The sequence below is a fragment of the Lutjanus erythropterus genome, chromosome 8 (genome assembly GCF_056507025.1).
Source record: "Lutjanus erythropterus isolate fLutEry1 chromosome 8, fLutEry1.hap2, whole genome shotgun sequence".
Classification (NCBI taxonomy): domain Eukaryota; kingdom Metazoa; phylum Chordata; class Actinopteri; order Lutjaniformes; family Lutjanidae; genus Lutjanus; species Lutjanus erythropterus.
Window position 1 is genome coordinate 7,312,841 of NC_139324.1, and position 15,537 is coordinate 7,328,377.

At 40.4% G+C, this 15,537-nt stretch overlaps 1 protein-coding gene across 5 annotated transcripts in view; it reads left to right on the top strand.

Moving 5' to 3' along the window:
- dgkh (diacylglycerol kinase, eta) overlaps positions 1-15,537 on the top strand; it is a 103,173-nt gene that overhangs the window by 26,798 nt on the left and 60,838 nt on the right. For all 5 annotated transcript variants that reach the window (XM_084724364.1, XM_084724363.1, XM_084724366.1 and 2 more), the window contains one exon: positions 9,990-10,070. In XM_084724364.1, coding sequence (XP_084580490.1) covers positions 9,990-10,070 — 81 coding nt within the window. The remainder of the gene's footprint in view (positions 1-9,989; positions 10,071-15,537) is intronic.

A 15,537-nucleotide genomic window follows, 5' to 3' on the forward strand; every position in this document is an offset into this window, starting at 1 on the left:
ATTGTCCTCCATACATCAACAAATCCTAAATCTTCACATATAGAATTGAGTGACTTAGCTTGCGAAGAAAGAGGCAAAGCTTTGTGAGGGAGTCTGTCAATAAGGGGATTCAGTATACAATTAAAATCTCCACCCACTATGGAAATATCTGAGTGAATCTCTGAAAACTCTAGAAATACTTTAGTTATAAAATCTGACGGATGAGCAGGGGGGTAATAAATATTCAGTATGGAAATAACCGTTCCTTGTAAGACCCCCTTGATTATAACATACCTACCACTTTTGTCTTTAATACATTCTATCATTGAAAAAGGAAGATTCTTTCTCACAAGAATTGCCACCCCTCTACTTCTTGAAGTAAATGAGGAGAAAAACACCTGCTCAACCCCACCCTGCCGTAATTTCAGATGTTCTACATCATCCAAATGTGTTTCTTGTAAAAGTGCAATATCAATGTGTTCTTTTTTCAGAAAGGTGAGTATTTTTTTTCTTTTAATAGGACTATGGACCCCTCTTACATTCCATGTACACAAGCGTAGTCTATTACCTGTCATACCGTTTAAGTCAACCCTCTATATAGATACATGACTCACTAAGAACAAAAGTCTGAAACTGCACATTAAAATAAAAACAGTCACTGAGCTGGGAGAAAAACACATCTGAACAGGAACTATTATACAAAAACAAAAAAGCCCAAACACAATGGGGGCTGTCCCTGCCACCTAACCTGCAGGGCATTTTAGACCTCTTCCACACCGCTCTCTCTGCATAAGCCTCATAGAAGAAAAAAAGAAAAAACAGAAACCAATCTGTCAATAATAAATGAATGAGGCTGCACCCTGTTCTTCTCTGGCACTCACACATAGAGTCGACAAAAACTTAAGTTTGCTCTCGGTGGCCATAACCTGTTGTACGGATAAAATTAACTCACATGCATAAACATGAAATGTTATCCGCACATATATACTATATGTGCGCAAATACGGAACAATCAGAACCTACTTACGTAATGTGTATGGATGAAATCAGTTAACATAAAGCCACATACTGATAGACATATTACTGGATAGCAGTGTCCTCACGTCTCTGTTCCAGTGAATGGAGAAGCGAAGCGGCTTCTTTCGGGGTGTCACATCTCCTCTGTGTCCCGTTCACCGTCACCTTCAGAGTAGCCGGGTACAGTAACGCATAGTCCATGTTCATTTTCCTCAGCCGCGCTTTTATGTCATCAAAAGCTTTTCGTCTCCGGACCACCTCAGCTGAATAGTCATTAAAGAAGGAGATTCTGGGTCCATTATATGTGGGGTCGTCCCGATCAGAACGGCGGGGTCCGAGTCGACGAGCTGCCTCCATCACGAGCTGTTTATCCGTAAAGTTATGAAACTTCACTATCAGCGGCCTAGGACGTTGACCGGTGCTGGGTTTTGGTGCTAAGGACCGGTGTGCCCGATCAAGCTTCAGCCGTCCTGTTTTTGTATCCATTCGGAGGTACTCTGGGATCCACTTTTCGAAGAATTTCACTGAATCCGAGCCTTCTGAGCCCTCGGGCACGCCAACTATACGTATATTGCATCTGCGACCCCGGTTATCGAGGTCGTCTATGTGTTCCCGCATATCATGCACTTGCTTTTCCAGACGTGCTAACTTCGCCTCCGATGATGTCGTCGCGGCCTCCACATCAGCAATCCGTTTCTCTGCTTCCCCCACTCGGGCGGCGACCGCCTGTAGCTGCGAGGTCTGTTCTTTAATGGCTTCCAGGACAGTGGAGATCTTGGTGTCGATTACTTTAGTAAGGTTATCAGTTATTCTGTCCAGAGCTTGAACAATACCTGGTTCCATAGAACCGGAGCTGACATCCATGCTCGGTATCTCAGATGTAGCACTTAGCTCCCCCTCATTTTCAGCATTAGCAGGGTTCTTCTTCGACGAATTTTTCGTGTTTCTGGGCATGCTGTCCAAAGATTTTGAAAAGTAATTGTCCAGGCTCATGTTAAAACACTTCCCGTCTGAAACTCCACACTTTTCACCGTACAAATATGTAAAGCATAAATATGAATTGACAAATGCCACCGGAGCTTACTCAGTAACGATGTTTACTCTACGGCGCCATCTTGTGCCCCCCCCCTGTCTGTCGCATTGTTAACAAAAGTGAAAAATAACTGGCCCATGTAGATACCACCCTCAATCAAAGCTTTATTAAAGGCAAACATGCATGCAGAGTGTGCATAAATATAATCTCTGTTATATTTCAGATCTTTATTTGATAGTTGATCGATTACATTTTACTTGATCGATCAAATTCTTAATGACCAATTCATCGATCATCGATTAGTTGTTGTCATCCCTAACCAGTATAGTTAAACTGATACCAATACCAATAGAGCACTTATACACAAACATATAAATAGTAATTTTTTCTAGATCTGGATACTGAACAGATTGAATGCACGTATCATTTGACTGGAGAAGTTTTGATGCTACTTGGTTCTGGGTTATTTCAGAGTATTGATACCCAGCCTTTGCCCTGGGATTCAGATATGCTCCAAACAAAAACCCATAAATTCTTCTTTGCCCGATGTGGCACCCTTCTACCAAGTTTGATTAAAATCGGGTCAGTAGTTTTTCTGCAATCCTACTGACAGACAAACAGGGTAAATATATCGTGTCACTGAGAGTTAAAAATTAACATAATAGAGGGCGTCATTCTGACCGCGGACAAATTACTCACATTCCAACTTTTTGGAGCAGGTGAAAAATTGTTGCAGGACTTTTTTATTACCACATGACATGAATGCACATTTTATAATATGGATATGACCCCAGGCAGGGCAGCAAAACACATGTGTATAAACTGTAAGGCCATGTCTGGATCAGTTTATCTTGCTAATCTAACTGTGGCTTTTATTGTTTTACACTGTGTGTTGCTTGCCCCTCCCTGCAGCTTCAAGTCTCTTGATGGCCATGCTGGAAGAATGACAAAATAAATAATGTAATAAAAATACTTAATTTTCTTGGTTGTGTGTTATGGTAAGGATTAGTCATTTATAAGTGAGTTCTCCCTGCCATGGCCATGGCGACATTAGGCTCTATAGATAAGTGCCCATTCCCTACATGTCCATGTACTCTGGTGTCTCTGAGGTGGCCTGGCTGGCTGTGCTGCCCTGTGCTAAAGAAGCCTGACCTCCTCATTGATCCATCAGGGAGGCTGCATCTCAGCACTGCAATTTGTTCCAGGAGCTGCTCTCCTCTCCTTCCTGATTTGAACACACAACACCAGTCAAAGTGATGGTTCAGGTTTTTGTAAGTGGAGTTGTATGGGTCAGTGTATCACCTACAGTAGATGGTGGTTGGCACGCGCCCAGTTTGGAGAAGCAGCTGGAGTACCAGTGTGGGAAGCTAAAGAGTGTACAACTGTGGACAGGGTCAGCAGCAAAATGGATTTTAGCCATTAAAAAAAAATACTGTTTACTATGGCTGAACAATATGACTTAAAAATAATGTTGAAACAGGAAACAGGTTGGCAGGCTGGAGTGGCAGGCAAAAGGGTGACCGGTGAGTGTGGATCTGAGGCACAGAGAAACAAGCTTCAGGCAAAAAAAAAAATCAAGAGCAAAAAAGCAATAAGCAACAAGTAGGGCATAGTTAGTACCACAAGGTAGACCAAACAATCTGTCAGAGAATGGAGTGCAGAGCCGGGGTATTAGTACTGCGGGGGTTGATTAATGGATGGCTTTCAGGTGAGCAGATTGGCAGCAGGTCTGATGAGAGTCACGCCCAGACACACAGACACAGAGAGAGACAAACAAGGAACCACAAGAAACAAAAGGGAGGGGGAAAACAGCTGACACATGAGGAATGAAAGAAGGGCACAGACTATGACACTGACAGGGAACATTTTACTGCACAATGAATATTGTTACATTTACTTTTGACACTTTCAATAAATTGTGCTGTAATACTTCAATACTTTTATCTTAGTTGAGTTTTAGAATACAGAGCTTTTACTTGTAGTGGAGTATTTTCAATTTGGAGTATTAGTATTTTTGCTGAAGTAAGGGACTTGAATTATACACACATTGCACCTATATGCTGAGCCTTCCCCATTAAGGAGGATGGGCTTGTGGGTAAACTGCCTAAAGGCTAAAGACAACTGAAACAGCCTAAAACTGGAGGTCTTCCAGATATGTTTTGGAGGTGGAAATCATGAGTAAAGCATACTCGCCAACCCTCATGATTTTTCCTGGAGACTCACAGTTTTCATCACACTCACCCTGTTTCCTCCTGGGATCACAATTCATTACTTTCATTCATTATCACTTTTCATATCACAACCTGTTTCTGGCACTGCACAAGTATAAGCCCTATGACTCTAAAGGTGCGCTGTTTCCATACATACAGTGATACAGCTGCACCAACCCAATTTAAGATTAAAGTATTTAACATGAACATGGTGTTGCAGTGTAAATATTATTTTATTTTTCTTCTTTAGGAGTCACCAAAATACAGGAAACAAAGTCTCTGAAACTCAAATTTCTTGGTTTTGAATACGATTTTGTGATGTGATTTTGCTAAAATCAAATCAGTGACTCATAGTTGCTAATTAGCTAAGTTAGCTTTTCACATAGCAGCTCTGCTGTGAAGAGTACAGGAAGACGCTGTTTTATTGTTACATAAACAGAGACTTTATATTTCTTTTCTGTGGCAGCAAACACAACACACAGCCTTTCAGTAACTATTATACTGTGATCTTAGTTGATCTACACACTTTATTACTAACTGAAGTAAAGTAACTGCCCCTCAGCAGCAACCAGTGAAAACACTGACAACTAGAATACAATAGAGTTAGAATTAGAGTTTAAGTTTGGATTCACTGACATCACACATACAAACAAACTGATCAAGGCAGCAGCAGACAAGCAAATCCTGTGTTCTGTGAATTAAAATGACTGATTTTGTCAAAGGAGTCTGGTTCTTCTGAAGAGAACAATATTATTAGCAACATAACCTTTTTTCCCATTGTAAAAGGCTGTCTGACAGCAGGTAAAGTGGTGTATATTCCTAATATAGCATATATTTAAGTTTATATTGATTTTTTAATTTGGCTAAAACTCTGTTTTGCTGCTGACCCTGTCCACGGTGGTTCATCGCTTAACCTTCTCTCTGTCTCTCCAAACTGGAGACGTGTCAAACATCATCTACTGTAGGCCCGATCTCTCCCTTTAACAGTTTAAACTGGCAGTGGACACAGTTCTGACAGCATGTAATGGCCACATGGCCTGGTGTAAAATGAAGGACAGGAGAGAGGAACTAAAGAAGGTAGGAGAGGAGGGTACTGAGATGCAGCCGCTGAGCTCAGCTCTGGATCTATGGGTAACAGAGGGTCTGGACGATTGCCTTTGTCCACCATTCACTGTCAGCTTTCATTACAGCTTCCCTCAAGTGTGTGCCCACACATATACAAGTGTGTGTGTGTGTGTGTGTGTGTGTGTGTGTGTGTGTGTGTGTGAGTGTGTGTGTGTGTGGGTGGGTGGGTGTGTGAGAGAGAGAGGGAGAAGGAGTATGTCAAAAGAACTGTATGAAGTAATCACACGCATACATATGCACACGTGACACAATGTTGCAGCAGCCGGGAGCACTGAAACAGGAGGGCAGTGTTTGTGTTGGCATGCCAGTCATACTCGGGTCCTCTTGGCTGACACTCCACACACACATTTACACACACTTGTAGGCATATGTGGAAGTGCTGAGACACATGCTCCCTCCATACACACACACACACACACAGAGTAAGCGTTGGCTGGTGTCCCTCTCCAGCCAGGCCTGGGGAGAGCGTCGTTAACTGGGCATTCCCTCTGACAGCTGCAGCAGCTCACTCCTCCTACACACGCGCACACACACACACACACACACACACACAAACACACACAGTCAGAGGGCATTCCTTTGACGGCATCGGTTTTTGGCCCGCGGCCCTTTAAGAGCTCAGCTGCGTGCCTTATGCATCACAGCTCTGTTAGGATATCATGTTCCTGTGTGTGGACTCTGGCTCTCCTCTCTGTCTGTCTGCTGGCTATATTGCACAGAGTTGGCTCCAGCTCCTCCGCCACATAGAAATTCAATAAAACATATCAGCATTCACTGTCCTGTTATTGGCACTGTTATTCTCATTTAGGTACAGAGTCAAAACAAAGGAAACTGGAGAGGGAAATCCTCGCTGCAGTGGAGGTTCATAGTGGAGCTGTGTTGTGCTGAAGTGCATTTCCTGGCAGATGGAACAAACCGAGTTATCTGTTAGAGGGCCAGACAAATTGGACCCATTGTTCTCCAGCAGAACGTTTCTGAGCCATCAGTTTCTCCACCACATTTTATTAACCCCTTCAGACCCATCCACTGTAACACACATCAAATATTGATTGATTTCAGCCAATGAAAATGCACTTTTTGAAAATGTTACTTTTTCCCAGTGTCGAAACAGTTTGACCTAATTAATAAATGTCAATATTTGACTTATAAGTTGCCAGGTGGCCACAAAAATTGAAGTAAAAATAAACTTTCATAACTATTAGAAAATCCAGTTTAAAAAACAGCCCATTTATTTATTTATTTATGTAAGCGGTGTAGGGATAATACAATGACATCACCCAAAAAAAATGGGCATTGCAATCAATCGTGTCCTTTATAATCCCCGACTCTCCTCTCCATCCCACCCTTCCGTGCGTGACATATTATCAATAAGAGAGTAGTAAACAATGAAATACTACTAATACTACTACTACTACCACTAAAAATACTACTACTAATAATAATAAATAAATAGCATTATAGGTGTGTGAAGTAACAAAAAATAGTATAAAAATAGCAAATACACAGTTTTGTAGAAAAAAAAGCAATAAAGTAAAATTAAATTTTCAATTTCATATAGTATATAAGTAGAGAATATAGGCTACCAGAACAATTGGAGATGATATATAAGAATGCTTACACATATATATCCATTCATACCACAAAATAGCAACATCCAGGCAAAAATAAATCTAACATATAGGATAAAGGAAATATTTATTACACAAGCATCCTAACTCTAACCTGACACACTAGACGGTTTGTTACACAGAATCATCTGGGAAGTTGGCCTTAGAAACAGTTTGGAAAAGGGCAGGCAATATCAAAAAATAAAAAAATAAATACTTGGCTTGTGATTAGATGAAGCTAACGTCTAACACGGGCTAACTTCAACCAGTCAGATCAAACTCTTACCAAACCCGGTCAGGAGAAAACTTAAAACATCTTTACAATTGAGAAAAGCCATCAGTGTTTTGTTCTTTGTTCTTCTTTCAGTGAAGAAATTCTCTCCAGTTCTGATATAACTGATGCTATCACTGTATCTACGCTAATCTCTCCAGGAGCCACCATTGTCTGTTCTTCTGTGGACGCTTCTCGCTGTTGTCACACCTAAAACTGTGCCTTTGCTGCCAGTAGTCCCTCAAAGGAAGCTGACTGTTGGCACCACTTTTGGTGCAGACACGAGTGGATAACTTGAAGCCTGACAACATGGATTCTCTCGAAATTTCTTGAATCCAGCTGCCTTGCAGGATAAATAGGGCCCTACCTTAATCTAAAAAAGACAAAAACATCCGCACACTGTTGCTCCATTCAGTGCAGCTTATTTCTACATTGGAGATGGGTGAGAAAAAAGCTGGATTATTTTGTTATGAGTGGAAAATATTTGGGTCTGAAGGGGTCAGTGAGTGTCTTACAGGATGAAAATGTCTTATAAGGCGAGCTTTATTTTCCATGTCCCCATCTGCCTGAAATAACCTACCAAATGGTTTACCAAGTTAAGATTTATTTAACCATAACATAATGCCCTCCATGACAGCAAAAGCTGAGTGGAATGCACATCTGCTGTTTCCTTTATTTTTACTAAACCCTGCGATTCCTCTTGCTTCCCCTTACATTGTCTCATTTTCAGTAAATGACAAGATACAGATCATACTCATTTAGTGCCATTTTCCAGCCCTGACAAATATTTGTGAAGTCCTGCTTTAACTGAAGGTTGATCATGATTGAAAAAAAACTAGATGTGACTGCAGAAAAGATTCAGTGTTTTCCAGAGGTTGACTGCTTTGGGGGATGGGCCGCTGTGAAATTACAATATAACAGGACATTTAGACCTGAACAAACAAACAGTTAAAGGAGTCATGTTTTACTAGTCTTGTTATATTTCCCAGTGTCCCTCTCAGATTAGAACAGGCTGTTCTGAATACTTCTTCAGTTCTTCTTAAATGAAAGTGAAATTAAAAACACATATCATAAAAACTGATGAAACCCAGGAGCAGGGATTCTAGCATCCTCACCAGATTCAGGTTTTGTGTGTTTAAAATATGCAGAAAGTTTGTCCATCTTTGGTTACAGACAGTTTATATTTATTAAAGACTCTTGCTGGAAAGCTTTTATTGCACTTACAGTAACATAAGGAGTTGTTGTCAATTTTAGCAACATTATCACCTTCATCTGTCTCTCCTCTGCTCCGCTCTGTGTGTGTGTGGACATGCTAACACCTGTCTGCAGTGAAACACAATCAGAGAACAGAGGACAATCTTACATCATATATTTAGCCCACATACATACTGTGATGAGGAATTTAGCAAAATATTATATCTATAAAATTATATGGCTTAAAAAATACCCCCATTTTATATTTTTTAAAGTAATGATTTAAAACTTAAGCCTATTTTTTGTTATTTTTATTTCTTTTCCTTGTTATTTTGTCACTTATTAGTTTTTTATGTTTTCATTTATTTGTATTAATTTATTTTTCACTTTATTTGTATACTGTGAAGTAGAGCTGCAGCTAACTTAGTATTATTTTCAGATTAATCTGTCATTTATTTTTGTGATTAATTCATTAGTTGTTTCGTCCATAAAATGTCAGAGGATGGTGAATAATCAGTGTTTCACAAAGTCCAAGATGATCCTCAAATGTTTTTAGTTTACTGTCAGAGAGGAGTAAAGAAACCAGAAAATATTCACATTTAAGAGGCTGAAATCAGAGATTTTTTAAAATTACTCAAACCTTTCTATGTATTTTTTTCTCATGAATGTTGTTTTTCTGAGTATACTGTTCAGCAAAAAAAAAAGAAAAATAACAAATAAAAAGTAAAAAAGAAAAAATACTCAAACCAATAATAATAATAATAATAATGACAATAATAATAATGATAATAATAATAATAATAATAATAATAATAATAATAATAATACATTTTATCTATATAGCACCCCAAAGGCTTCACAAAAAGGAGAAAAGTAAGAAAACACTTAAAATCAAAAAGGGGTACGGAAGTAACCAAAATACTCAGAGTAATGAATGTATTTTCCTGATTAATGTTTTTTATTTTAATTTAGTCTTTTCATGCATTCAGTGATAGGAAAGGGACAGAGAGGCAATGTGCACCACGGGCCACGGGTTGGAATCAAACCCTCAGCTGCTGCAGAGGAGTCTGTACGTGGGGCACATGCTCCACTAACTGAGCAACCTGGGTGCTTCTTTTCTTGAAAAAACAGAGCTGAGCAGACAAGAGAAACCAACAACACTGTAAATGACAGCAAAACACAATAGACTCACTCACACCCCCCTAAAAGCAGTGGCTGGGGAAACACTGAGACACTGTTGGCATCATGTTTTTGATATTGATGAGGACTGTAATGTTTGTCATTTTATGTCTTTCATGACTCTTACAGCAGCTTCCATTCTACACTGGGATATTCTCCCCTGTTCATTTTAGACAATGACAAGACACATCTGTCACAGCCACTCACAGCTCTCTGCATACAATAGTATAAGTTAAAAAAGGCTAAGTACAACCTAATGTTGGAAATATTGTCCAGAGGCTCATTCTCTTGTTCTCTTTTGTGCCCTCTATCTCTCTATTCTCCTCCTGGGACTTCCCTCTTTTCTCTCTGCCCACACCTCCTCTTTTCTGCAGTCCCTTATCTTTGACGAGGTGGACCTATCGGATGCCAGCGTTGCAGAGTCCAGCACAAAGAATGTCAACAACAGCTTCACAGTGAGTGCATCTTGCAGTCTTGGCACCCACCGACCCTCCCACCCACGCGCGCACACACACACACACACACACACACACACACACACACACACACACACACACACACACACACACACACACACACAAACATGCTGGGTTGCAGTGGGGAGATCACAGGCAGAGACACGTGTTGCGCAGTGACACTGAATGTGTCACAGTGTATCACTGGTGAGTAGCAGAAGTAGAACTGGTGGGCAGTAGTAGTAGAACCACACAAAACACCATAAAACACCATACAGTTGTAGTTCAGTGCTGTGATAATTAAACTCTATTCAGATTTATGCTCCTTATGAAAATGCAACTTTCATTCGTTATAATTTTGGCTGATTAGAGAGTTTCAGGTTTGGGTGACTGACATGGTGTAGTCTCTGAACCAACAGAAATGACATCTTGATTTCCTGAGAGGATTATCTGTTGGCCTTAGAATGATATAAGGTCATGGATTAGTTTTCTGGTTGCAGCTTAAAGGAATAGTTCAACATTTTGGTTTCAAATATGTTTTACAATAGATGGTGGTGTCAGTGAACATTTTTATATTATAAAAAAATATAACACACACTACATGAAGACATGTAACACAGTCTCATGTCTGTATGCTAAATATGAAGCTACAGCCCACAGCCAGTTATCTTAGCTTAGCATAAAGACTGGAAACGGTGAAAACTCAAGCCTGACTCTGTTTAAACATAAAAAACGTGACTACCAGCACACACATTTTATCTTGTTTGTTTAATATACACAACAAGTGAAGTGACACTTTCAGGTCCTTCAACAGGTTGGGTACTCACGGGGTAGCCCTGCAAAAAGTTTTTTTTTTTTTGCTAGGAGAAAGTTTTATTAAATCGGCTAATAATATGAAGTGTAATCTGCTGCCAGGATTTTTTTTAATTGTGAAAATCTAAGACAGCCTTTGACTCCACATCCTGCCAAATAATTGGCTGTCACTGAGTGATGTAGGTGCTAGCTATTAAATAAAAATGGATGACTTAAAGGCAAAAGTAGCCAGTGAAGAATATTCAAAATTGGACAATACATCCTCGAAGACTAAGTTGGATTGTGAGAAAGTTGGTGTGAACACTCGATTACACCTAATGGTGTCAGTGGTTTTAGTGCTCGTAAAGTGCCAAAGAGTCTACGCTTTGGATAGCCAGAAGCTTGGCACATTGTCGCAGAGGAAACACAGACGAACAGATGAAGACAACACTACTCAGAAGTTAGTGTAAACACTTTTCTCTGTGGAAAAGATATTTTCAGACTTCTCCCAACTATCAGTCTTTATCCAATCACCTGCCAGGTGTTTTCTGAAAGTGCTTGCCCTTTTCCAAACACTCTCTAAGGATGACTACCCAGATGTGTAATAAACCATCTGGCGTGTCAGGCTAGCAAATAACCATCCAGTAGGTGGATTTTATTACCTCTGTACAGAGTCAGGCAAGCTGCCTCCCACTGTTTCCACTCTATAATGCTACGCCAACCAGCTGCTACTTGCAGCTTCATATTTAAAGGACAAATATGACACTTTGCAGATAACTCTTGGTAGAACACCAGTAATTGTCAAACTATTCTTTTAATGAACATCATGAATGATACTGTCCCCTGTGAAGGTCAGAGTTCATGATCAGTTAGACAACAGCACCCCTGAAGTATTCAGTACTTTGCTTAACTTAAAGTGGCAGTTCACTCAGCAAGATCAAAAGTACATTTTTTTCCTCTCCCTCTTGTTGTGCTGTTCCATCTATCCATCTATACAGTGTGGGTGTGAGTTGCAGAGTTTTGAAGGTTTTGGCCTTCTCTCCAATGTAATGTAACTAGCTGGCACTAGTCTTGTGGCGCTCAAGGCACCAAAAACTACACATTTGAAAAACTCAACAGCAGCGTCTTGTTTCCAGAAATCACAACCTGGTTACTGAAGATAATCCACAGATCTTTTTGTGATCAGTTTCATGTAGGAGCTATTTTCTTTGTGTCGTAGTATCTACCAGAACTACTTCAGCCTCTCCTGCTACTGATTTTGGGGTGTTCCTTTAACCTCTGATTGACAGCATCCTTAAATCCAGAGGCTGATTTGAGATAATCTGACAAAGTTTAATGGAATGTCATAGTTGTACCACTGAGTCCCATTAATGATATATTTACAGCAGGTACTTGTGTATATTTAATGAGCACCTGACTGCGCTCTGTCACAGTGGCCTGCACTCATAGCTGTTACGCATTCGGCTGGAGATCCATCAGGATTTACAGGAAAACAGGATTTGCCCTTCAAGATAATGAGTCACCAGCATATTGTGCACCTAAAAATGTCAGTGTACTTATATTCAGATGATATTTTAATACATTTCTCAGCATCACTCGTTGTGTTTTTGCCACACGCTGCGCGTCATGGCACATCCATTGGGAGAGAACAAGTGGTGTTGCTGTGAATGAATGCCTGTTGAAGAGAAGAATGAGCAGCTGAGCTGGAAGAGCGTGTGTGGGAGGCGGAGGGAAATGAGTATTATGAGCAACGAGGATGAAAACAGACAGTGAAAGAGCTAGTAGTGCCCTGTCCTTTCTATAAATGTCTCTCCTCTCCCCGGGTGTTGCTATAATAAGAAACAGGGAGGAGGAGGAGGTAGGCAGGAGAGCGGTACCCAGAGGAGAGCACGAGGCTATTTTTAGCAACGCCTTGAAACGCTTCGCTGAGTGCCTGTGATGGCTTAACGTCTGCCATTTTCATAAATAAGATTACGTGTGCCTGCTGCATGTGTGTGCAGCATGTGTGTGCAGTCGTGACTGTGTGTGCTTGTTGCCGGGTAAATAAAGTTGCTGTGACAAAGGTTTGGAGATGAGCTCAGCGTGCCCACCTTAAGGCTGTCACAATCATGTCATTTTCATTAATGATTAATTGTCATACAGATAATTGTGATTAGAGCAATGATTAGTTGATTAATCGATCAGGCGTTTGAAAGAAAATTTGTTGCCTATTGCTGTTTTGGTAATCCATTAACCATTTCAGTCATTTTTCATACAAAAATGTCAAACATTTGCTGGGTCCAGATTCTTAAATGTGGGGATTTGCTGTTTTTCTTTGACGTTCCTTGGAACTGTTTTCTTAAGAATGACTCAAAATGATTTATTGATTTTGAAAATAGATGCAGATTAACAGTTGATTAATAACAGACTACTTGTTGCACATCTAGATGTTTTACATTCGTTGTTCAGTTAATTCGTTTGTAGCTGTTCCTTCCTTTGTTTTTTCAGAAGTGATTGATTGATTTAAAGACAAAAAATGTTAAAACCGGTGAAGCATTTTTTCATGGTAGGTCATGGGAGGCCATGATAATGAATTGACAGCTGTGTGTACACTGTGTATGGTAGGATATCGTTCTTATCGATCACTGTAATGGGATACAATTACCTTTTTTATGTACCCAAATTACATTATCCTGTAATCATGTACATGTAATCCATAACTCCCAAAAAACTGAGCATGACAGCACTCATTCTAAACTACTTTGACATACACTTTGCTTTTAATAAATATTGTGATTTTGATAAAATTTCAATAAATTGTTTGGCCCTGGTGGAAATATTGATGGAAATATGACATTTGTTTCATCCAGCTGTTTCTATACAGGTGAATGGAAACAGTATTGCAAAATGATTGCGGTCAGCTCAAATAACGGTGATCAGGCGGTTATGTAATAATTGTGACAGGCCCACATGAGCATCTGCATCCCACCAAGATGGTGAGAGGGAGGGAAAGGAGGAGAGGAAGGGGGGTGTTGAAGGAAAAAGGGAGGGAAAGAATGAGCTGGGCAAAGATAAAGATACAAAACAGGGAAGTAATCACAATCTACATGTGAGAAATCTGTTTACAGACAGATGAGAGAGAAAAGAGAGCACGTCCAATCAGTGATTGATGGGGAACGACTGCAGAGCTGTTTAAGATGGCGAAGGGAAAGACGTGGCGAGGTAGTGCAGTAGAGGAAATCCTGGAGTGATGTCACAGCGGAGCTAACTGCACTCGCTCACACACTCCCTTGGGACAAGAGACGGAGAGGTAGAGCGAGGACGAGGCAGGAGCCAGTGAGAGGCAAGAAGTGGGAGAGGAGGTGGAGAGGACATGAAGACAGGACAGACGTGATTCACTGATGAGGAGCAGTGAGGCAGAAAACCAAAGGTAATGTGACGTGCTGAATGGTAGCTCACCTGCGGCACCTACACACGCATGCAAATCCGTGCGATGCATCGACCCAGACGCGGTCACGCACACCGACAGGGGGAGACCGGGCTTCGTCACACAGGTCTTGTGATCACGGCTGAGAGGGGAAGAGAGTCAGACCACTGCAGAGGATGCACTGCAGGGCTTCACTCTGACTGTGCACAGTAATTACCACCCTCTGTCTGCGTGTCTGTGGAGCTGCCTCTGTTTGTCTGTCTCATCTCCTGTCATTATCAGTCTGTCTGTGTGTCGGTCGCTTCTCTGGCGATGAGTGATGCTGCTGGCGTCCTCTGTGCAGGTTGGTGCTACTTGGTTGGATTGAGTGATTGACTCGCTGAGATGTTTATGCTCATTCATGCAGGAGCTCTGCAGATGTCTGCTCAGTGTGTGTAACATGCATGCCTGTGTTTTCACAAAGGGGGAGCCAAGGACTCCTTTGGACCTACCATCAAAATTGAATAACACTAATTCCACTCTCACTCTTTTCTCCATTGCATTGTGTTGCTCAGTGTAGACCAGGGCTGCAACTAACCAGTCATTCCAGGATTTCCTGGCTTTTGTGGAGATAGTTACAGCCTAAAATGTACCTTTACTAACAAATTGTGATGCATGTTGCAATGTTTTTAGCATTTTTTGCAATGACATTGCAGGAGCAAGTGAAAATTGCAACAAAAAGTTGAGATTTTTTTCTTGTTCTGCACAGAGCACTGATCATGTCAAATACAATGATAAAACTTGTGTTCTTTTCAATATCAGTGACAAAACACAAAAAGCTAATAAAAATATCATGCAGAATTCATGGGAATTGGTTAAATTTGACTTAACTGTTGGGATTGCAACATCACAACTACCAGGAGGGACAGACAGCCCTCGCAATTATTTTAGTGGCTGATAAATCAGTCTATTATTTTCCAGAGTAAGTGATTAATAGTTTTTTTTAAATGTCAGAAATGGTGAAAAATGTTCATCAGTGTTTCCAAAGCTGTAGGTGACGTCCTCAAATGTCTGCTTTTACTCACAACTCAAAAATCTTCAGTTTTCTGTCAGAGTGGAGTAAAGAAACCAGAAAATATTAATATTTAAGAAGCTGAAATCAGAGAATTTTGACTTTTTTTTCATAAGAAAATCAATTAATTGATTATCAAAATAGTTGGTGAGTAATTTGATAATCAATTAATAATCAATTAACTGTTAGAGTCATGTAATTAGAGCTGCAATGATGAT